This window comes from Salvelinus alpinus, chromosome 32 (genome assembly GCF_045679555.1).
Source record: "Salvelinus alpinus chromosome 32, SLU_Salpinus.1, whole genome shotgun sequence".
NCBI classification, from domain to species: domain Eukaryota; kingdom Metazoa; phylum Chordata; class Actinopteri; order Salmoniformes; family Salmonidae; genus Salvelinus; species Salvelinus alpinus.
Window position 1 is genome coordinate 3,228,647 of NC_092117.1, and position 24,642 is coordinate 3,253,288.

Here is a 24,642-nt window from a genome sequence, read left to right on the forward strand (position 1 = left end):
CTCAAAGTCTGACAGCCAAGGAGCTTCACATCCAATAACAACACAGAGAGCAAGACAGACTGGCACACCATTGTTATCTATTCTTCCCTCATAGCAATATGATACTAGGTTTCACTGGCTAGCTACTAGACGGACTGCCATTTAAAGCTACAGCCTAAGATTGGTATATCTGTTTTTAAACTTTTAAATGAATGATATATAGCCATTGATTCTTGAATATTAGTTTATTTTTTTAAATACCAGAATGTAGCTTTAAAAGAAGTGAAATGTGCAGTGAAAGAAAAATGCTATCGCCAAGGCTAGTGCCATGTAATACACATAGGTGCCATTTTTAGGTCCCACATAGTACATGTATGTAGTATGACTTGCACGTAAATGATTTGTGAAGAATTTATGTTGTGCTTATGCATGCTTCGTGAATTGCCTATAATAAGCCTTTATATTATATACGTTTTTGTTCGTTTAGAGTACATTCGAGTATTACTTTATTGATAGATACAAATGATACAAAAGTAAGGACTATTTTCAACACGGTCTGTAACCTAAAAAAAGTCATCACCCAGCTCCCAATCTACCTGTCTGCATGACTGCCTTGTGGCTTCTCTGGGGAACAGGGATATTTCTACATTATATTCAGGCTTTATTCACTGGTAAGTGGGAAATGAGCTTTGGGAAATGAGCTCTATTTTTGAGCACAGATATGGGGGTGAACGTTCGGGAGGGGGGGGGTGGTGCTGTCGTTCCAAGGAGACATCTTAAAGAACAGGTGAGCATAATGAGACACAGACATTATAGGTTCTCTCCGATAGGGATGTGTACGGCAGTTCCACCGTTCGTTATGATCTTAACTCCAACCCGGAAGGACTCTCGACATTGTTTACGCTGCTCGTTCCGTGGGGAAGCGAATGCTCCTACCACTGTCTCTCCCAAGCATCTTTTACCGGTGTTTGGCTTACTGCCCCACATATTGCTTGTATCCACAGCACTAACTTGCGAGGTGGTAATCTCCCACTCGTTTAGTAAAGTGCATCCAGGGTCCATACGGTGAGCAAGTTCCCCCTGCCTTCTCTCTGTTTATCGTACTGGTGCGTGTGTGATCAAGTGTGTGTTGATTGTGTGTGTTTGCCATTTCACTGGCGGAGCTTGTTTTCGGGAAGGCGGGTGTGGGTTGTGTTTGCGAACTCATTTTTAGCTCACAACAAGCTTGTAGCATGGCTAATACTAGACAGAAAACCACTGCAAAGCTCAATGTGGAAGAGGAATATGACCTGTATCGAGCACTACACTCCACCACCGATCAACAAAACTAGTTCTATAAAGAGCTAATAGATCTGCAGGAAAATAACTTTAAGTCTGTCCTGCTTATTTCTCTCCAATTTTGTGCACACATTTGATTACATCCCTGTTAGTGAGAATTTCTCCTTCGCCAAGATAATCCATCCACCTGACAGGTGTGGCATGTCAAGAACCTGATTAAACAGTATGTTCATTACACATGTGCACCTTGTGCTGGGAACAATTAAAGGCCACTCTAAAATGTGCAGTTTTGTCACACAACATAATGCCACAGATGTTTCAAGTTTTGAGGGAGTGTGCAATTGGCATGCTGACTGCAGGAATGTCCACCAGAGCTGTTGCCAGATAATTAAATGTTTCTATCTATATGAAACTGAGGAGTATTTCTGTCTGTAATAAAGCCCTTTTGTGGGGAAAAACTCATTCTGATTGGTTGGGCCTGGCTCCCCAGTGGGTGTGCCTGGTTCCCAAGTGGGTGGGCCTATGCGCTCACTGCCCATCCATGGCCGCACCCCTGCCCAGTCACGTGAAATCCATAGATTAGGACCTAATGAATTCATTTCAATTGTCTTAATTCCTTACATGAACTGTAACTCAGTAAAATTATTGAAATTGTTTCATGTTGCATTTCAATTTTTGTTCAGTATATGATGTACACAGTCCGCCCCATAAAAAGACTGGTAGCCGACCTTCACGTGTGTAGCTTGTTGCTTATGTTGGCCAATCAAAGCGGCAAAGAGGCTCAATGTGTAGCAAGTCGAGTGAGAGTTCACTAATGCAACGCAAGATGGAAGAAAAAGAAGGAATTGAGAAGGAGATAAGGAAATGAGAAGGAGTAGGCGACAACGAGACACCAACAGGTAGGCTGTTGTTTTATCTGAATAGGTTTGGGGAGAAAGCGCGAAATATGGCCTCAATCAGCCTAGCTAGATACAGCTGGCTTCCTCTTCCTCCATCTGCTCACTCCTTAGCTCGCTCCCATCTCACACATACCACCCCCCTTCGCATAGAGTGCCTGCCTCTCTCCCTCGCGCAGCAGTACCAGTCAAAAGTTTGGACACACTTACTCAGTCAAGGGTTTTTCTTTATTTTTACTATTTTCTACATTGTAGAATAAGAGTGAAGACATCTTAACTATGAAATAACACATATGGAATCATGTGGTAAACCCACAAAGTGTTAAACAAATCAAAATATATTTTATATTTGAGATTCTTCAAAGTAGCCACCCTTTGCCTTGATGACAGGTTTGCACACTCTTGGCATTCTCTCAACCAGCTTCACCTGGAATGCTCTTGAAGGAGTTCCCACATATGTGACCGACCACCTTAAATCTGTCTTATGTAGGGGTAGCTGCTTTTATCCAGTGTTTTTTACATTGGATAAAAGCAGAGACAGAGCTACAAAGTGGTATATCATACACTGCATTTGAGGAACAATGGGAAAGTCATTCTGCTTTGAAAGTTGATAAACTTGTAACTTCCCTTTTGAGAAAATGGCCTTTGAATGTTTTGGTACACACTGGAAAGCTCATCTTTGCCGGATATCCGACAAAAAAATTATGATAATATTTAATTATTTAAAACCCCCATCCCTACTCTCTGATAACACACCATGTCTACACAGACAGACACACAGACACGCAATCATGCACGCATGCACACACACACACACACACACACTTTTCAGCAGCTTAGAACAAACCCTTCTATTTTGGTAGCTTTTATTTTGGTACACCAATGATCTCACCCATGAGGCTAAAATCTTATTTTTTTCTCAACTCTAAACAACCTTGAAAATCCAGTGAGATTCCAGGTTCTCCTGGTTTCAAACATCTGAATCAAATTAACATCAAATATTATTCACATATATCCCCTTCAGCTGTGTCTACCATCCAGGTACAAGGCCAGCAGTCAAAACCCCTACAAGAAAGAAGTGCTCCCCAGATATTACACCAGAAGAGATCAAAAAACCCAGATACCCACAAACACACACAAACCCCTTAGGCTGCTCTAAGACACCGCAGCCTGAGATCCCTGTTCACTTCATTGGAGAGAGCAAGAGATGTGTGTACAGTACAAACACAGCTGAACATATAAGCTGTGTGTGTGTGCGCACATGTGCGCGTGTGCCAAGGTTATTATAGTAAACAAAAACTAATCATAAAAAAAAAAAAATTGCGGGGCCTCCCGAGTGGCGCAGTGGTCTAAGGCACTGCATCGTAGTGCTCAAGGCATTACTACAGACCCAGGTTCAATCCCGGGCTGTGCCACAGCTGATCGCAACTAGGAGACCTATGAGACGGTGCACAATTGGCCCAGCTTCATCCGGGTTAGGGGAGGATTTGTCCCATGGCGCTCTAGCGACTCCTGTTGCCGGCCGGGCGCATGCACGCTGACTTGAACCCTGTGGCACCCACATAGAGACTGCCAGAGGTCCGGACAACATGCCCTCCGATTTGACACACTGAACTCTATCTGAGAAGTAGTTGGTGAACCAGGTGAGGCAGTCATTTGAGAAACCAAGGCTATTGAGTCTGCCGATAAAAATGCGATGATTGACAGAGTTGAAAGCCTTGGCCAGGTCGATGAATACGGCTGCACAGTACTGTCTCTTGTCAATGGTGGTTATGATATTGTTTAGGACCTTGAGCGTGGCTGAGGTGCAGCCATGACGAGCTCGGAAACCAGATTGCATAGCGGAGAAGGTACGGTGGGATTCGAAATGGTCGGTGATCTGTTTGTTAACTTGGCTTTCGAAGATTTTAGAAAGGCAGGGCAAGATGGATATAGGTCTAGAGCAGTTTGGGTCTAGAGTGTATCCCCCTTTGAAGAGGGGGATGCGCCCGGCAGCTTTCCAATCTTTGGGGATCTCAGACGATACGAAAGAAAGGTTGAACAGGCTAGTAATTAGGGGTTGCAACAATTTCGGAAGATAATTTTAGAAAGAGAGGGTCCAGATTGTCTAGCCCAGCTGATTTGCAGGGATCCAGATTTTGCAGCTCTTTCAGAACATCAGCTGTCTGGATTTGGGTGAAGGAGAAGCGCGTGGGGTGGGTGGGGGGGGGCAGATGTTGGCCGGGGTAGGGGTAGCCAGGTGGAAAGCATGGCCAGCCGTAGAAAAATGCTTATTGAAATGATCGATTATCGTAGATTTATCGGTGGTGACAGTGTTACCTAGCCTCAGTGCAATGGGCAGCTGGGACGAGGTGCTCTTATTCTCCATGGACTTTACAGTGTCCCAGAACTTTTTGGAATTAGTGCTACAGGATGCAAATTTCTGTTTGAAAAAGCTAGCCTTAGCGTTCCTAACCGACTGAGTATATTGGTTCCCGACTTTGCATATTACGGGGGCCATTTCGATGCTAATGCGGAATGCTACAGGATGTTTTTGTGCTGGTCAAGGGCAGTCGAGTCTGGGGTGTACCAAGGGCTATATCTGTTCTTAGTTCTAAATTTTTTGAATGGGGCATGCTTATTTAAGATGGCGAGGAAAGCACTTTTAAAGAGCAACCAGGCATCTACTGACGGGATGAGGTCAATATCCTTCCAGGATATCCGGGCCAGGTCGAATAGAAAGGACTGCTCGCTGAACTGCTCGTGTTTTAGGGAGCGTTTTACAGTGATGAGGGGTGGTCGTTTGACCGCGGACCCATCACGCACGCAAGCAACTAGGCAGTGGTCGCTGAAATCCTGGTTGACAACAGCAGAGGTGTATTTAGAGGGCAAGTTGGTCAGGATGATATCTAAGAGGGTGCCCATGGTTACGGATTAGGGCTGTACCTGGTAGGTTCCTTAATAATTTGTGTGAGATTGAGGGCATCTAGCTTAGATTGTAGGACGGCCGGGATGTTAAGCATATCCCAGTTTAGGTCACGTAACAGTACAAACTCTGAAGATAGATGGGGAGGCAATCAATTCACATATGGTGTCCAGGGCACAGATGGGGGCTGAAAGGGGTCTATAACAAGCGGCAATGGTGAGAGAATTGTTTCTGGAAAGGTGGATTTTTAAAAGTAGAAGCTCGAATTGTTTGGGCACAGACCTGGATAGTATGACATAACTCTGCAGGCTATCTCTGCAGTAGATTGCAACTCCGCCCCCTTTGGCAGTTCTATCTTGTAGGAAGATGTTATAGTTAGGGATGGACATTTCTGAATTTTTTGTGGCCTTCCTAAGCCATGATTCAGACATGGCTAGGACATCAGGGTTGGCGGAGTGTGCTAAAGCAGTGACTAAAACAAACTTAGGGAGGAGGCTTAAACTGTTAACATGCATTAAACCAAGGCTTTTACGGTTACAGAAGTCAACAAATGAGAGCCCCTGGGGAATGGGAGTGGTGCTGGGGGCTGCAAGGCCTGGGTTAACCTCTACATCACCAGAGGAACAGAGGAGGAGTAGGATAAGGGTACGCCTAAAGGCTATAAGAACTGGTCGTCTAGTGCGTTCGGAAGAATAGATTCAAGGCATAATGTACAGACAAGGGTATGGTAGGATGTGAGTACAGTGGAGATAAACCTAGGCATTGAGTGACGATGAGAGAGGTTTTGTCTCTAGAGGCACCAGTTAAGCCAGGTGAGGTCAATGCATGTGTGGAGTGGAACAAAAGGGCTATCTAAGGCATATTGGGCAGGGCTGGGGGCTCTACAGTGAAATAAGACAATAATCACTAACCAAAACAGCAATAGACAAGGCATATTGAAATTAGGGAGAGTCATGTGTAGCCGAGTGATCATAAGTTCCAATGAGTAGCACTAGATGAGTCAGGGAGCCAATTCCGTAGTCGCTGCTACGCTAGGCGAAGCTGGAGACACGGCGATTCAGACAGCTAGCGGGCCGAGGCTAGCAGATGGGCATCTGTTGATGTCGCAGCGGAAGAGCCTGTTGAAACCACCTCGGACAGTTACGTCGGCAGACCAGTCGTGATGGATCGACGGGGCTCCGTGTCAGCAGTAAAGGTTCCAGGCCAATTGGCAAAAGAGGTATTGTAGCCCAATAATTGGCTGGTGGATGTTTTTGGCTAGCCGGGAGATGGGCCTAGCTCCAGGCTAACTAGTGCTTGCTTCGGGACAGAGACGTTAGCCATGAGTAGCCACTCGGATTGCAGCTAGCTAGCTGCGATGATCCGGTGTAAAGGTTCAGTGCTTGCAGTAGGAATCCGGAGAAGTGATATAGAAAAAGCAGTCTGATATCCTCTGGGTTGATTTCGCGCTGTGCAGACTGGCAGGAATTTACCAGGTTGAGGCTGGCTGATGTCCGAGTTAACGGCAAGGACGGCTAGCAGTGGCTAACTGACTACTAGCTAGCAGCTAGTTAACTAGCTAGCTTCTGAAGGGGGTTACGGTTCTAAAGTATAAAAATAGCAGATCCGTACCACATTGGGTGAGGCGGGTTTGCAGGAGAGTATATTCAGTCCATAGATGGAAAGTGAGATTAAAATATATATGAAGAAAACGATATATACACGGGACAAGACAAAAACACACGTCCGACTGCTATGCCATCTTGGATAAGTGGGCATGGCAAAGCAAAATGGAGTGATAGCCTTCCTTCTTCAAGATCCTTTTTACCCTGTACAAATCTCCCACTTTACCACCACCAAAGCACCCCCAGACCATCACAGTGCATCCACCATGCTTGACAGATGGCGTCAAGCACTCCTCCAGCATCTTTTAATTTTTTCTGTGTCTCACAAATGTTTCTCTTTGTGATCCGAACACCTCAAACTTAGATTTGTCTGTCCATTTCCAATCTTCCTCTGTCCAGTGTCTGTGTTCTTTTGCCCATCTAAATCTTTTATTTTTATTGGCCAGTCTGAGATATGGCTTTTTCTTTGCAACTCTGCCTAGAAGGCCAGCATCCCGGAGCCGCCTCCTCACTGTTGACGTTGAGACTGGTGTTTTGCGGGTACTATTTAATAAAGCTGCCAGTTGAGGACCTGTGAGGCGTCTGTTTCTCAAACTAGACACTCTAATGTACTTGTCCTCTTGCTCAGTTGTTCACCGGGGCCTCCCACATCTCTTTCTATTCTGGTTAGAGCCAGTTTGCGCTGTTCTGTGAAGGGAGTAGTACACAGCGTTGTAAAAGATCTTCAGTTTCTTGCCAATTTCTCACATGGAATAGCCTTCATTTCTCAAAAAAATAATAGACTGACGAGTTTCAGAAGAAAGTGCTTTGTTTCTGGCCGTTTTGAGCCTGTAATTGAACCCACAAATGCTGATGCTCCACATACTCAACTAGTCTAAAGAAGGACAGTTTTAATGCTTATTAACTCAGCACAAAAGTTTTTAGCTGTGCTAACATAATTGCAAAAGGGTTTTCTAAAGATCAATTAGCCTTTTAAAATAATAAACTTGGAATAGCTAACACAACGTGCCATTGGAACACAGGAGTGATGCTTGCTGATAATGGACCTCTGTACGCCTATGTAGATATTCCGTTAAAATCAGCCGTTTCCAGCTACAATAGTCATTTACAACATTAACAATGTCTACACTGTATTTCTGATCAATTTGATGTTTTTTTTATTTTACCATTATTTTACCAGGTAAGTTGACTGAGAACACGTTCTCATTTGCAGCAACGACCTGGGGAATAGTTACAGGGGAGAGGAGGGGGATGAATGAGCCAATAATGGACAAATATAATTGACATTTCTTTCAAAAACAAGGACATTTCTAAGTGACCCCAAACTTTTGAACGGAAGTGTACTTTAATCTATGGAAGATGGAATTAAAATTGCAGAACTAAAAGTTAAATGAGGACAGGCTACAACACCAAGAAAAAGTATAAGTCATTTCAACCCAGACCAGGCACGCGCTTGCTCCCTGTTACATGCTGACCACACCACTTGCATTACGTGTGTGAGCGTTGCAAAATAAATCTGCATAGCCAGGCGCTAAAATAGAACTTGGTTCTATTTTTGACACTTGATGCGCTGCAAGTCCCGCCTCTCACATCTCATTGGTTTTTAGGAGCATGTACCCACGTTGGTGATTGAAAGATGAACTGAAGAAGAAGAAGACTGAAGGAGGAGAGATTACTAGAAACAAACTAGTTTTACCCTTTTATCTGTGGATTAATTGTCGGAGTAGAGGACCTTGTGCATTTCAGGTAAAAATAACAACCCAATGTTTATATCCCAGGACAAATTAGCTAGAAACGGCAAGCTAGCTCGCGGAATTGTCATGAATGTTTAATGCTTTTCGACCTGTCCCCAAATGAATATAGTTGGTTCAGAGTTTGTTTTGATATTTCAACACGCGTGTCCTGAGCGCTTCTGGTGTGGGTGAACAAAATCAACGTGCGGACGCTTTGGTCAGCATGTTAGGAGTGGGACGATTTTTGGGCGACAAATATGGGGGATCAACATTTATTTCTAGGCAATGTAGTAAACCATAGCCCAGGGTTCCCCAACTGGCAATTTGTGGTTTTATTTGGCCCCCTAAGCCCGCAGCTGTATCTAGTTGATGATCCCTGCTATAGCCTAATCAAATTTATGACGTAAAATTCTGCCCTGTGTTTCTCCGCCCATGCATAGGCTATAGCAGGGATCATCAATTAGATTCAGCCACGGGCTGCCACCCACCCATTTTTTCTTGAGCGGACGGTCAGGAGCCGGAACTTAATTACAAATCATTTGTAGAGTGCAATTTTACCCAAAGAATCCCAAACAGACCAAAATCATTTCAAACCGTGCCTACATTTGTATACGATCACGTGTCTATTATGCGTGGGAACACTTAAGAAAAGATTTCCAAAATTAAAATCACGTGGCGCTGATTTCCAGGTGTTTTTACAGTCTTATGTCCAACAATGAAAACGCAAAAACAATATATAACAATTTTTGCTCAGAAATCTTGGGGTGCCAAATAAAATTGGCTCCAGTTGTGGAACCCTGGGCTACTCTATTTAATTGAGACCACATGCGCACCTGGTCTCGCATGTATGGCTACTGACCTTGAAGCAGCAAGAATGATAAGAGCGGACACTTGCACTTTCTCTTGAGCTACCTTCTGCATATAGAATATACACTGAGTGTACAAAACAGTAGGAACACCTGCTCTTTCCACGACTGACCAGGTGAATCCAGGAGAGCTATGCTCCTTTATTGATGTCACTTGTTAAATCCATTTAATTTAGTTCAACTGAAGGGGAGGAGACAGGTTAAAGAAGGATTGTTAATTGAGACTTGGATTGTGTATGTGTGCCATTTAGAGGGTAAAAGGGCAAGACAAAATATTTAAGTGCCTTTGAACTAGGTATGCTAGTAGGTGCCAAGCTCACCGGTTTGAGTGTGTCAAGAACTGCAACGCTGCTGGGTATTTCAGCTTCAACAGTTTCCTGTGTGTATCAAGAATGGTCCACCACCCAAAGGACAACCAGCCAACTTGACACAACTGTAGGATGCATTGGAGTCAACATGGGACAACATCCCTGTGGAACGCGTTAGACACCTTGTAGAGTCCATGCCCTGACAAATTGAGGCTGTTCTGAGGGCAAAAGGGGGTGCAACTCAATATTAGGAAGATGTTCCCGAATGTTTTGTACACTCACCGTATAGTCTACCATTTAGGAGGACGATTTGCAGGCAGAGACAAATAATTGGGGAATCAATATTTATTGAAAATTAAAAGGTGGAACGCTCGCTCACCACGGTAGCCTATTCACACATTGCACCTCGACTCACGTTGGTTGAGCACCCTCCACTTATTTCCATTGTTGGGTGGACTACTACTACTTTTGTGATTTAAATGTTTTATTATTATTAATTTTTTTTCAGCGTGTGGTGCAGAACCCTCAGCACCCCGACTTCCCGCGGCTATGAGGAGAGGTAACCCACTGGGCACACACTGGTTGAATCAACATTGTTTCCATGTAATTTAAATGAAATTAGGTTGAGCCAACATGGAATAGACGTTGAATTGACGTCTGTGCCCAGTGGGAGGCTACTGAACTTGAAGCAGTGAATTCTGAGTGTGTGAATAATGTGACAAATACATTTGAAGTCGGAAGTTTACATACACTTAGGTTGGAGTCATTAAAACTCCTTTTTCAACCACTCCACAAATGTCTTGTTAACAAACTATAGTTTTGGCAAGTCGGTTAGGACATCTACTTACTTCTACACAAGTAATTTTTCCAACAATTGTTTACAGACAGATTATTTCACTCATAATTCCCTGTATCACAATTCACTGTATCATAGGTCAGAAGTTTACATACACTAAGTTGACTGTGCCTTTAAACAGCTTGGAAAATTCCAGAAAATGATGTCATAGCTTTAGAAGCTTCTGATAGGCTAACTGACATAATTTGAGTCAATTGGAGGTGTACCTGTGGATGTATTTCAAGGCCTACTTTCAAACTCAGTGCCTCTTTCCTTGACATCATGGGAAAATGTAAAGAAATCAGCCAAGACCTCAGAAAAAAGTCTGGTTCATCCTTGGGAGCAACTTCCAAATGCCTGAAGGTACCACATTCATCTGTACAAACAATAGTATGCAAGTATAAACACCATGGGACCACGCAGCCGTCATACCGCTCAGGAAGGAGACGTGTTCTGTCTCCTAGAGATGAACGTACTTTGGTGCGAAAAGTGCAAATCAATCCCGGAACAACAGCAAAGCACCTTGTGAAGATGCTGGAGGAAACAGGTACAAAAGTATCTATATCCACAGTAAAACAAGTCCAATATCGACATAACCTTATAGGCTGCTCAGCAAGGAAGAAGCCACTGCTCCAAAACTGCCATAAAAAAGCCAGACTACGGTTTGCAACTGCACATGGGGAAAAAGATTGTACTTTTTTCCATCGCTACTTTCTGTCCCTAACCCTAACCCTGAAACTAAATAATATCAACAAAAAAAAATTATAAAACATAACTAAATAAAAACCAGTAAAGTGGATCTGAAAACTAACTGAAACTAAACAGAATTTCAATTAAAAATCTTAAAACGAATAGAAAAAAAAGAAAAAAGAATAGAAAACAATATAATATTAAAGTTATTCCCCACTTCAGTCTCACTGCTGAGTCGACATCAGCAGGGTCGCCTAGCCCCATTCTGACAATCTCATTACAAAATAATGCCTGTTGATATCCTACTCCATCTCACCCGTTCAACGCACACAATCGGTTCCTTTAATCAGTTTGCTATAGAAAGAACCAATGACTTAATCACCCCATGTAACAGGCTGCTTTCAGTGCCTATCATGCACTTCATTTGTGCTAGGCTACATTGCCTGAAGGTATACTCAGGTTGCGTCCCAAAAGGCACCATATTCCCTATTTATTGCACTCATTTTGACCAGGGACCATAAGGCTATGGTCCAAAGAAGTACTCTGTATAGGGAATAAGGTGCCATTTGGGACAGCGTCACAGAGAGGTGGATGTTAGACGTAAAATGAATTGGTGAAAATCCATCACAACATCACATGTTGACATAAAACATTCTGTCAGGCTGTTTGTATCCACAAGGCCTCAGGTTTACTAGCCTGGCTGATGTGACTCACCTGTTACACAGCGAGGGAGAGTTGTGACACACTGGTCTGGACAGAAATGTGTTTGTTGGTGCAATATTCATGCAAAAATTGTCTTGAGCTTTGATTGGTTCTCTCAAATGTGAATTTTTCCTGGGGCGATTTGAAAATCCAACAGTTGTTTTTGAAAGGGGGCAGTGCTCTGGGGTTGTCCATGTGGGTGTTTAAGTGAGAAAGACACAGAGGAGAACTAATCAGTAACAAAGCACGGCATCGTGCCGACAATATCAAAACAGCCTTTCCAGAGTTTGGTGTCAGCCAGACTACAGGTTTGCCACCAGTGATGAGGAACCTTTGAAAACTCCTTCAAATCCCGACAACCTGCCCACTCGACCCAATCCCCTTCTCCAGACCATCTCTGGAGACCTTCTCCCATTTTTCACTTCCCTCATCAACTCATCCCTGACTACTGGCTGCGCTCCCCTCCTCAAGAAACCAACACTCTACCCCTCTGACGTAAAAAACGACAGACTAGAAACCCTTTTTTCTTTTCCTTCCAAAACACTTGAGCATGCGGTCTCTGACCAACTCTCTCATTATCTCTCTCAGCACAATTTTCTTGACTCTAACCAGTCAGGCTTCAAGGCGGCTCACTCGACTGAGACTGCTCTCCACTGTGTCACAGAGGCTCTCCGCTCTGCCAAAGCTGACTCTGTCCTCATCCTCCTAGATCTATCTGCTGCCTTCGACACCGTGAACCATCAGATCCTCCTCTCCACCCTCTCAGGGTTGGGCGGATCAGGCTCTGCACACTCCTGGATTGCATCCTACCTGGCAGGTCGCTCCTACCAGGTGGCATAGAGAGAATCTGTGTCTGCACCCGTTGCGCTCACTACTGGTGTACCCCAGGGCTCAGTTCTAGGCCCTCTAGGTCCTCTTTTCTCTTTACACCAAGACACTCGGTTCCGTCATATCCTCACATGGTCTCTTCTATCATTGCTATGCAGATGACACTCAACTACTCTTCTCCTTCCCCATGCTGACACCCAGGTGGCAACACGCATCGCTGCGTGCCTGGCAGACATCTGCGCTTAGATGTCGGCCCCCCAGCTCAAGCTCAACAAAACTAAGCTGCTCTTCCTCCCGGGAAAGGCCTACCCACTCCAAGACCTCTGCATCAAGGTTGACAACTCCACGGTGTCCCCCTCACAGAGTGCAAAGAACCTTGGCATGACCCTGGACAACACCCTGTCATTCTCTGCAAACATCAAAGCAGTGACCCGCTCCTGTAGGTTCATGCTCTACAACATCTTGGCCATCCCACCCTTACGGGAGGGAAGCGTCCGCTCAGCCCAGTCAAAGCTCTTCTCTGTCCTGGCACACCAATGGTGGAACAAGCTTCGCCCTAAAGTCAGGACAATGGAGTCCCTGCCCATCTTTCGAAAACGTCTGAAACCCTACCTCTTTGAAGAGTATTTTAAATAACTCTCACAGCGCCCCCTGGTCAAAAGTAGTACAGAGAAGCAATAGGGTGCCATTTGGGACGCAGACTGAAGAGTATGTTAAATAACTCTCACAGCGCCCCCTGGTCAAAAGTAGTACAGAGAAGCAATAGGGTGCCATTTGGGACGCAGACACTGTACAATTGCATTACACTGCACAGTTCCAGAAATAACATTCCTTAGCATGCAACATTACCCTTCCAATTCATTAAGGCCTGAGCTGTGATAACAAACAAAGAGCTATAGACGCCAACACAGGAGTTCCACCTCACCGGGGTTCCACCTCACTGGGCCTCAAAGAACTCCAGTTACACATACGCCACACAGACAGACAGAGGAGGACAGATCGCCTTGGACAATGGGCTACTTGAAGAGGAGGTGGAGGAAGATCGAGGTTGTGGAGGAGGGGAGGGGGTGGAAGAAGAGACGGAGGAAGAGGTAGAGGGAGAGGAGAGGGGGAATGGAGGGAGAAGGCGTAAACAAGGTGAAAAGGAGGGTAGAGGACGGGTGTCTACCGGGACTTGTTGGTGAGAAGTTCAGTGTCATAGTACCACTCCACAGTGGGCTCTGGGACAGCGGTGAACTGACAGTGGAAGACAGCCTCCTCATTCTTCAGGACAACCTGGTCCCTTGGGGTCACTACTGGCCGGGGGAAACTCTTATCTGAGAGAAAGAGACAGAGAGACACATCACTACATCTGTGGGCATCAGTCCATAAAAACACAACACACACAACGCATGCACGGGCATGCCGCACAGATGCACACGCATCACAGACTCATGCAAAACACCCACACTCACACACGCAAAACACACACACACACACACACATTTCATACCAGGTTTTACTCAACGTTGCTAACAGCAGTGTGAGGTAGGCAGGGGGCCTTCAGGAGGTTCAGGATGTCAACACCTCTCGGCCCCAGGGAGACGTGATGAGGTCAGTAAGCACATTCCATAACTAGGCTCACGGCAAAACCATGACAGGGCATCCACCCCCCCCTACATCACCAGAACCAAACAGGCCATTCTCCCCTATCTTCTCTCCCCTATACCAATAGGTCCTTTGATAAATTAAATTAATCTTGTAATTGTTAGAAAGATTCCAGAATGTCTTCTTTGATTAGTTGACAGACATACTGTAATTAAAGGCAGGCCCAGATTCTAAACCCTGTTTTTAGGCCCTAATGGTCTTATGTCAGTTAGCACAACATTCGTTTAGGGACTGCGGATCGTGTAGCAAGACAATGGGGCCTAACAGGGCATCCTCTCTCCCCTCCTCCACCACCAGAACTTGTCTGCCAGTCAAACACACCCACTCTCCAGGCCCTGTTTTGGGCTGCAGCTGGCTTGGCGGTGCCCAGTGAGGTGTCAGAGTCAGGGTTTACCTCTAAATACCTAGCCACAGCTTAGGTCAGAAAGTGCAGACTGCAGCGCTTTAAATATGATTTTGGACATTCGTGTCTAATGCCCCTAATCCAGGTCTATGGATAAGGCTCTTCAGATTTCACAGCCATAAAGAGATGTGGGTGCCAGAAATCCCATTAGGGTGTTCTAAACAGAGCAAAGCTGAACGCTAACTGGGCAGAGCAGCACACACCTGGGCAGACCTTGATTAGAATACTATTTGAAATGTTTGCTTAAGCCTGCCTTAAGAGTGCCAGGTGGACGGAGTTTGGGCTTTTGGGAATGTTATATTGGTTACATTGCGACAAGCAAGCATTGGAAATGATTTCAAAAATCATTCAAAAATGATTATTTGAACCCAGGTTTGTACTTGTGCCACCCACAATGTGAGCAGGCCATACTGTACTTAGGGACCTGTCCAAAGCTGTCTGTCAACTATTCGCTCATACTGAAGGACTATGGGAGTGCACTGTGCAGCAGGTGGAAACTCAACAATTATCTTTTTTATTTATTTATTTATTCTCTCCATCCAAGTGCTAATCCGGTGTGCGTGCGGTGTGGTGTGTCTATGCGTGCATGCGCGTGTGTGTTTAACAGCACAGGTGGCTAATTGGAGTGGAGATCAGGTTCCTCCCATAGATGTGCTCCTGACTGAGTACTCTATTTTGTGTGGTGATGTACTCCGGGGCACATTTCCACACACACATACTGTGTAATGAGCAAAAATGTATACAGAAACCAGGACAAAAACACAGGGACTCATACTGTGAAATTGTGCTTATTGAAACACAACAGAATCACCAAAAATTGAACAAAACAGTGAAATGGAATTCCGGGCAATAAACTGAGGAAGCTAATGTTTATATGTACAGCACCTTTACAATAACTGGATTTGTGGGATTTATAGTGCGTGTGAGAGAGTGGCTGTGGCTACTTACATAACGGTAGGCCCTGTAGTAATCCCATTACAGGCTCTCTCTTCACACTAACGGTCCACAGCTACACATTCACTGCAGAACAAATCTCATACTGCCGCCAGGCCTCTAACAGGCCTATCAGGTGACTAAACACACCATGACAGGTGTGAAAATATTTAAGAAAAGTGGAAAATATGCTAACACGCCATAACCTTTCCTTTGTTTTTATTAACGTCACACTGTTGCCTGGCTCAACAGAGCAGCAGGCACACATTGTGTGTGTGTGTGTGTGTGTGTGTGTGTGTGTGTGTGTGTGTGTGTGTGTGTGGTTCTTTTGAAGACCATGCTGCAAAGGTAGGAACGAGAAAATGCAACTCAGTAATGGGGCCAGATTGCCAGGGGTACCAAAGTGTGTGCGATGTCAACAAAGAGAACAGGATTATGAAGCAGCATTTACTGAGAAGCGGAGCCCACACACACATATACTAAAACACACACACACACAGGATAAACGTGCACAGACAAAAACGATGCATGCACACACACACACCTATGATGTTGAGGGTGAAGTTGGCGTTGCTGCACACATGGCCGGCTGCATTCTTGGCACAGCAGTAGTACAGGCCGTTGTCGTCGGGGCTGGCGCTCTTGAAGGTGAGGGTGCGCTCTTTGTTGTTGATTTGATGGGTCTTCTCTGTCAACCTCATCCCATCCCGAAACCACTGGCACGTAGGCCTGCGGAGGAAGGAGAATAGAGGAGGCAGATCAGTGGAAAGTAAAATTACGTATTTCATATTACAATACACACACTGTAATATACAGTTGAAGTCGGAAGTTTACGTACACCTTAGCCAAATACAGTTAAACTCAGTTTTTCACAATTCCTGACATTTAATCCTAGTAGAAATTCCCTGTCTTAGGTCAGTTAGGATCACCGCTTTATTTTAAGAATGTGAAATGTCAGAATAATAGTAGAGAGAATGATTATTTCAGCTTTTATTTCTTTCATCACATTCCCAGTGGATCAGAAGTTTGCATACACTCAATTATTATTTGGTAGCATTGCCTTTAAATTGTTTAACTTGGGTCAAATGTTTCGGGTAGCCTTCCACAAGCTTCCCACAATAAGTTGGGTGAATTTTGGTCCATTCCTCCTGACAGAGCTGGTGTAACTGAGTCAGGTTTGTAGGCCTCCTTGCTCGCACACGCTTTTTCAGTACTGCCCACAAATTTTCTGTAGGATTGAGGATTGAGCGGCCTTTCAGGTTATGTCGATATAGGAGTTGTTTTACTGTGGATATAGATACTTTTGTACCCGTTTCCTCCAGCATCTTCACAAGGTCCTTTGCTGTTGTTCTGGGATTGATTTGCACATTTCGCACCAAAGTACGTTCATCTCTAGGAGACAGAACACGTCTCCTTCCTGAGCGGTATGACGGCTGCGTGGTCCCATGGTGTTTATACTTGCATACTATTGTTTGTACAGATGAATGTGGTACCTTCAGGCATTTGGAAATTGCTCCCAAGGATGAACCAGACTTTTTTCTGAGGTCTTGGCTGATTTCTTTAGATTTTCCCATGATGTCAAGCAAAGAGGCACTGAGTTTGAAGGTAGGCCTTGAAATACATCCACAGGTACACCTCCAATTGACTCTAATGATGTCAATTAGCCTATCAGAAGCTTCTAAAGCCATGACATCATTTTCTGGAATTTTCCAAGCTGTTTAAAGGCACAGTCAACTTAGTGTATGTAAACTTCTGACTCACTGGAATTGTGATACAGTGAATTATAAGTGAAATAATCTGTATGTAAACAATTGTTGGAAAAATTACTTGTGTCATGCACAAAGTAGATGTCCTAACCGACTTGCCAAAACTATAGTTTGTTAACAAGACATCTGTGGAGTGGTTGAAAAACGAGTTTTAGTGACTCCAACCTAAGTGTATGTAAACTTCCGACTTCAACTGTAAATACGGTATCAAAGCAAGTACTGTGTAATGACACATAGTATAAATACCGTAAAATGTACTACATCATACTGTAAAAAAGTTAATGATAGCATAAACAGAATGAATGAATGCATTACAGTTAGTGAGGGGAGGGGTTTGTATTTCACAGTATTTTACTGTAATTACAAGGGATTGGTGCAAACAGGTTGGCTGCTTGGTAAAGTGTTTACAGATTATAGAATATTAGTGAATATTTTGTGTTTTATATCACTTGCACTTCTAGAGGCCCTAAACGGGTTCCAAACTGGCAGCGACTACAGAGCAAAACAGACCAAAAGGACATGGCAAAATGTTGAATCATTTTAGGTTTAAAACTTGCTGCCACTCCAACCTGTCCCCTATACATTTCAAAATGATAAAGCACTACAACCACATAGGAGTTAAATTGGTACAGCATTCTTACTCACAGCTGTAACAAATATAGCCTCTTACAAGGCACACCTCAAAATATGTTGATGAGACAGAAACAACAATACCATGAATTCACTAGTGGTGAAAATGTTTTTGGTGATCTAAAGATACGGTACATCACTGTATTCTGTGGGTGGAATTACAGTACCATTCGAAATAAGGCAATTATTTCACCACCCGCAACATTTTCCCACAATGCACCATCATTTACAGTATGCTGCAGTAAAATGTTTCAGAGTATTTTATTGTTGACAATTCCCCAAATGACTGTATAAATTACAGTTTTCCATTATCCGTTTTCCGTTAAAGAGAGTGAGGAGGGCATGAGAAGGTATTTTACAATAAAATATTTACATAAAAATGTTACAATAAAATTTAAAAAAATTCTACAATGTAAATTTGGAATCTGTAATTCCCTGCATCACAAGCGGGAAAAGCATGGTTATGTGCGTGTGTAACAGTTTAGCTTCCGTCCCTCTCCTCACCCCTACCTGGGCTCGAACCAGGGACCCTCTGCACACAACAACAGCAGCCACCCTCGAAGCATCGATACCCATCGCTCCACAAAAGCCACGGCCCCAACATTTTTGATTTAATACATTTTAGAATAAGGCTGTAACGTAACAAAATGTGGAAAAAGTCAAGGGGTCTGAATACTTTCCGAAGCCCTGTACATGCACCCCTTGAATTCTGAATTCAAGGTAAAGGAAGAGAGGCGGAGAGGCTCACCGCGGGTGTCCGTCAATGTGGCACCGCAATGTCACTGGTGCAGAGCTCTCGATCTCTGCCTCCGTGGCTGGCTCCTTCAGGGTCACACCCCCACTTTCCAACCCTGTTAAAGGGGGGAGGGGGAGGGGGAGGGAGAGAGAGAGAGAATGACAGAGAGAGAGAGAGAGAGAGAGAGAGAGAGAGAGAGAGAGAGAGAGAGAGAGAGCACGCATGACAGAGTTAGAGAGCGAGAGAGAGGGAGAGAGAGAGAGAGCAGAAAATAGGGAGAAAGAATGAGAGGGGAAGAGGGAGAAAGCGCAGAGAGAGAAGAGGGAGAGAGGATGAGAGGGACAGGAGGAACATTTCGTTAAGTGGTATTCTTATGCTGCGTCTCTTCTCATGAAACACACTGTAACACAGTATCCAGGCTAACTGTGACGTTGATGGTAGCAGCCACACTGAGAAAAGTTCCTTTGCAGTTTTGACCCAATTCCAAATGGATAAGGAAAATTCAACAAAAATAGCACATATCTGTCATTATATCAGATTAATCCACCATACTGGCATGTATCTATGATGTATGATGAAATGAGACTGGCAGATTCTAGTGAAGCATGACTAAACTTCCCTCACAGCTCTTCTTTTTTTAATTTAACCTTCATCTAACCAGGGGAGTCAGCAGAGATTGACAACGTGAAGCAGTGAGGATCTCCCTCACGGATCCATTCCCACTGAAGTGGAACCAATTGATTTTCATAACGACAGCGCTTATTAGTCTTTGACTGTCCCCTGCTGTGTTGTGTGACAGGCTGCTTCCCAATGGGAACAGGGTTCTGGTCAAAAGGAGTGCACTATATAGGGAATATAGGATGCCATTTGGGATGCAGGCTCTTTATTGGCACCAGGCTAGGCTAATCGTCATTCATATGATGGTATGTACAGTAATACGTGCCTTTATATCTGTCATGCTTAAATGTATGCATTTGATGTAATGAGGAGGAGATTACTGGGCACATCCATTTAGCCAGAGTGCCTGTTCGTTTCTATACAGTCTATGGTTTGTTGGGGCTGCGTGGATTTCTAATCGTGTGTGTGTGTGTGTGTGTGTGTGTGTGTGTGTGTGTGTGTGTGTTAGTAGCAAGGCTCAAGTCACACCCACCTGAGAATACAGCACAGTTCAGCTTTCATTTGGCTGTGTTGGCAAAATGGATAATCCATTTGTCAACTATTTGTAATGTCACAGACTGCTTTCAAAATAGAAACTGACAAACAGATTTTACTGGTAAAACCTTGGATCATTGTTATACTAACTTCCGCGACGCATATAAGGCCCTCCCCCGCCCTCCTTTCGGAAAAGCTGACCACGACTCCATTTTGTTGCTTCCAGCCTACAAACAGAAACTAAAACAGCAAGCTCCCGCGCTCAGGTCTGTTCAACACTGGTCCGACCAATCTGATCCACGCTTCAAGACTGCTTCGATCACGTGGATTGGGATATGTTCCGCATTGCGTCCAACAACAACATTGGCGAATACGCTGATTCGGTGAGCGAGTTCATTAAAAGTGCATTGACGATGTTGTACCCACAGCAACGATTAAAACATTCCTAAACCAGAAACCGTGGATTGATGGCAGCATTCGCGTGAAACTGAAAGCGCGAACCACTGCTTTTAACCAGGGCAAGGTGACCGGAAACATGACCGAATACAAACAGTGTAGCTATTCCCTCCGCAAGGCAATCAAACAAGCTAAGTGCCAGTATAGAGACAAAGTAGAGTCGCAATTCAACAGCTCAGACACAAGAGGTATGTGGCAGGGTCTACAGTCAATCACGGATTACAAAAAAGAAAACCAGCCCCGTCGCGGACCAGGATGTCTTGCTCCCAGACAGACTAAATAACTTTTTGGCTCGCTTTGAGGACAATACAGTGCCACTGACACGGCCCGCTACCAAAACCTGCGGGCTCTTCTTCACTGCAGCCGAGGTGAGTAAAACATTTAAACGTGTTAACCCTCGCAAGGCTGCAGGCCCAGACGGCATTCCCAGCCGCATCCTCAGAGCATGCGCAGACCAGCTGGCTGGTGTGTTTAAGGACATATTCAATCAATCCTTATCCCAGTCTGCTGTTCCCACATACTTCAAGAGGGCCACCATTGTTCCTGTTACCAAGAAAGCTAAGGTAACTGAGCTAAACGACTACCGCCCCGTAGCACTCACTTCCGTCATCATGAAGTGCTTTGAGAGACTAGTCAAGGACCATATCACCTCCACCCTACCTGACACCCTAGACCCACTCCAATTTGCTTACCGACCCAATAGGTCCACAGACGACGCAATCGCAACCACACTGCCCTAACCCATCTGGACAAGAGGAATACCTATGTGAGAATGCTGTTCATCGACTACAGCTCAGCATTTAACACCATAGTACCCTCCAAACTCGTCATCAAGCTCGAGACCCTGGGTCTCGACCCCGCCCTGTGCAACTGGGTCCTGGACTTCCTGACGGGCCGCCCCCAGGTGGTGAGGGTAGGTAACAACATCTCCACCCCGCTGATCCTCAACACTGGGGCCCCACAAGGGTGCGTTCTGAGCCCTCTCCTGTACTCCCTGTTCACCCACGACTGCGTGGCCATGCACGCCTCCAACTCAATCATCAAGTTTGCGGACGACACTACAGTGGTAGGCTTGATTACCAACAACGACGAGACGGCTACAGGGAGGAGGTGAGGGCCCTCGGAGTGTGGTGTCAGGAAAATAACCTCACACTCAACGTCAACAAAACAAAGGAGATGATTGTGGACTTCAGGAAACAGCAGAGGGAGCACCCCCCTATCCACATCGACGGGACAGTAGTGGAGAAGGTGGAAAGTTAAGTTCCTCGGTGTACACATCACGGACAAACTGAATTGGTCCACCCACACAGACAGCGTTGTGAAGAAGGCGCAGCCTCAGGAGGCTGAAGAAATTCGGCTTGTCACCAAAAGCACTCACAAACTTCTAGAGATGCACAATTGAGAGCATCCTGTCGGGCTGTATTTTCAGCGAAAGCATAAGATGCTATTATCTGATGATAGCACAACAGTAAACAAAGAGAGTATAGCATATTTCAACACTGCAGGCACGACACAAAACGCAGAAATAAAATATAAATCATGCCTTACCTTTGACGAGATTCTTTTGTTGGCACTCCAATATGTCCCATAAACATCACAAATGGTACTTTTGTTCGATTAATTCCGTCCATATATATCCAAATTGTCCATTTATTTGGCGCGGTTGATCCAGAAAAAAAACAGCTTCCAATTTGCGCAAAGTCACTACAAAATATCAAAAAAATTACCTCTAAACTTTGCCAAAACATTTCAAACTACTTTTGTAATACAACTTAAGGTATTTGTAAACGTTAATAATCGATCAAATTGAAGACGGGTTCTGTTTTCAATACAGGAGATCTGTTTTCAATACAGGAGATCAACAAACTAACGCTACTTTTCTAGTCTTGCGCAACTCTCAAACAGTACACTTGACGTTACACTGTTTCCAGGTGGCCTCACTTCTTCATTGCACAAAGGAATAACCTCAACCTATTTCCAAAGAGTGGTGACATCCAGTGGAAGCGGTAGGAACTGAAAACAGGGTGATTAGAAATCCAGTATTACAATGAAAACTCATTGAACAGACAGTGACTTAAAAAAATTATAATAATAATGGTTAGTCCTCGGGGTTTTGCCTGCTACATAAGTTCTGTTATACTTACAGACATGATTCAAACAGTTTTAGATACGTCAGAGTGTTTTCTATCAAAATCTACTAATAATATGCATATCTTATATTCTGGGGATGAGTAGAAGGAAGTTGAAATTGGGCACGCTATTTATCCAATAGTGAATTTGCTGCCCCCTATCCTAGAGAAGTTAACATTCACAAGGCCACAGGGCCAGACGGATTACCAGGACACGTACTCAGAGCATGCACTGACCAGCTGGCAAGTGTCTTCACTGACATTTTCATCCTCTCCCTGACCCAGTCTGTAGTACCAACTGTCTAAATGACTAATCGCCCCGTAGCACACACATCTGTTGACATGAAATGCTTTGAAAGGCTGGTCATGGCTCACATCAACACCATCATTCAAGATACCCCGGTTCTATTCCAATACCATCCAAATAGATCCACAGACGACGCAATCTCTATTGCACTCCACTGCCCTCTCCCACCTGGAAAAGAGGAACACCTATGTGAAAATGCTGTTCATTGACTACAGCTCAGCAGCGTTCAACACGATAGTGCCCTCGAAGTTCATCACTAAGCTAAGGACCCTGCCATCCAGGACCTCTATACCTGGCGGTGTCAGACGAAGGGCCTAAAAATTTTCAAAGACTTCAGCCACCCAAGTCATAGACTGTTCTCTCTGCTACTGCAAGGCAAGCGGTTCTAAATCGTTAGTTAAATAGTTAACCAAAAAGCTACCTGGACTATGTGCCATTACCCTTTTTGCAATCACTTTTTTGACTCATCACATACACTGCTACTGTTTATTATCTATCCTGTTGTCTAGTTACTTTATTCCTAGTATATGTACATATCTACCTCAATTACCTCATACCTCTGCATATCGATTTGGTACTGGTACCCTGTGTATATAGCCAAGTTATCGTTACTGATTGTGCATTTATTATAACTTGTATTATTATTATTTTCTATTATGTCTCTATTTTCTGTCTCTCTGCATTGTTGGGAAGGGCCCGTAAGTAAGCATTTCACTGTTGTTTTTGAAGCATTTGATTGAATTAGCTAACCGTGACAGAGCATGCCCTAGTGCTACAGCTCTGTGTGTGTCTTGTGTGTGTGTGTGTGTTTGCAGTATGTCTGATGATGGACTTAGGGATGCTGATTGGCTATGGCTTTCAGTCAAGTCCTCTACTGTGGGTGAGGCTCTCACTATGATCTGGGGCCAGACACAGACAGACCTGTCATTAGGGGTGCTGAGAAGGAGGGATGAGGCAAACCTCCCAACCAAGAGGAAACAGTGGGTCACAAAGGGAGAGAGGAGAAAGTAACAACACCACACAGTCCATAAATACTCATCATATGGCTGCCATGCGTTGTCAGTTTGCTTGGTAATATGACCGAACACCCTCCACCTGTCACCTTCCCTCTATAAAATACATCCGTTACTACAGACAGATATCATCTGACTTTTAAACTCTATTGACAATGAATGCTCAACCAAGACAGGAACCAGAGCAATGAAAAGTGGGGAAAAGAGGAGAAACCTGGCAACCACAAGCCATTAGGAGAAACAAGGCTTTATGAAAGCTAGGAGTCAGGCAGAACGCCAGGTCTGCATCGCTAGTGTTAATAACAGAGATGAATGCTAGGACATTGTTAGGCCAGAGGCTTAGGGTTATTCACGCCTCGGCGCACCAAGGGACCAATATGTGTGTGTATGTATGGGTTTACACTCAACGTGCTGATTTGTTGCCATGGTGAATGGTTTCCCTGATGCAGTCAAACCACAGTAACCTGAGTTACGGGTGGATTTGGTCAGAAAAACAGACATAACTGGCTACTGTATTATGGTCAAATGAAAAACATTTCAGATGGGTATGGACATGATGAATACAGACTCTCCTGCAACTATTCCCCAGGTCGTTGCTGCAAAAGATAATAATGAACAGTTTCTTTCCAAAACACTATATATCCCTTTTCAGAAATGTTGGTAAATTTGCTTTTATTGTTTAAAGAACTTATGAAAGAGATTGCCTACTGGGCACACACTGGTTGAATCAACATATTTTCCACGTCATTTCAATGAAATGATGTTGAACCAACGTGGAATAAACGTTTAACTGACGTCTGTGCCCAGTGGGTGTTGTGTTTTTTTTCCACCATCTATTCATCACAT

At 44.4% G+C, this 24,642-nt stretch overlaps 1 protein-coding gene across 1 annotated transcript in view; it reads right to left on the reverse strand.

The window, feature by feature from the left end:
• The window catches only part of ptk7b (protein tyrosine kinase 7b), a 176,909-nt gene that overhangs the window by 29,857 nt on the left and 122,410 nt on the right, over window positions 1-24,642 (reverse strand). Inside the window, exons 3-5 of the mRNA XM_071379737.1 lie at window positions 18,752-18,854; window positions 16,152-16,336; window positions 13,793-13,940 (exon numbers count right to left, since the gene is read on the reverse strand). Of these exons, the coding sequence (XP_071235838.1) occupies window positions 13,793-13,940; window positions 16,152-16,336; window positions 18,752-18,854 (436 nt within the window). The remainder of the gene's footprint in view (window positions 1-13,792; window positions 13,941-16,151; window positions 16,337-18,751; window positions 18,855-24,642) is intronic.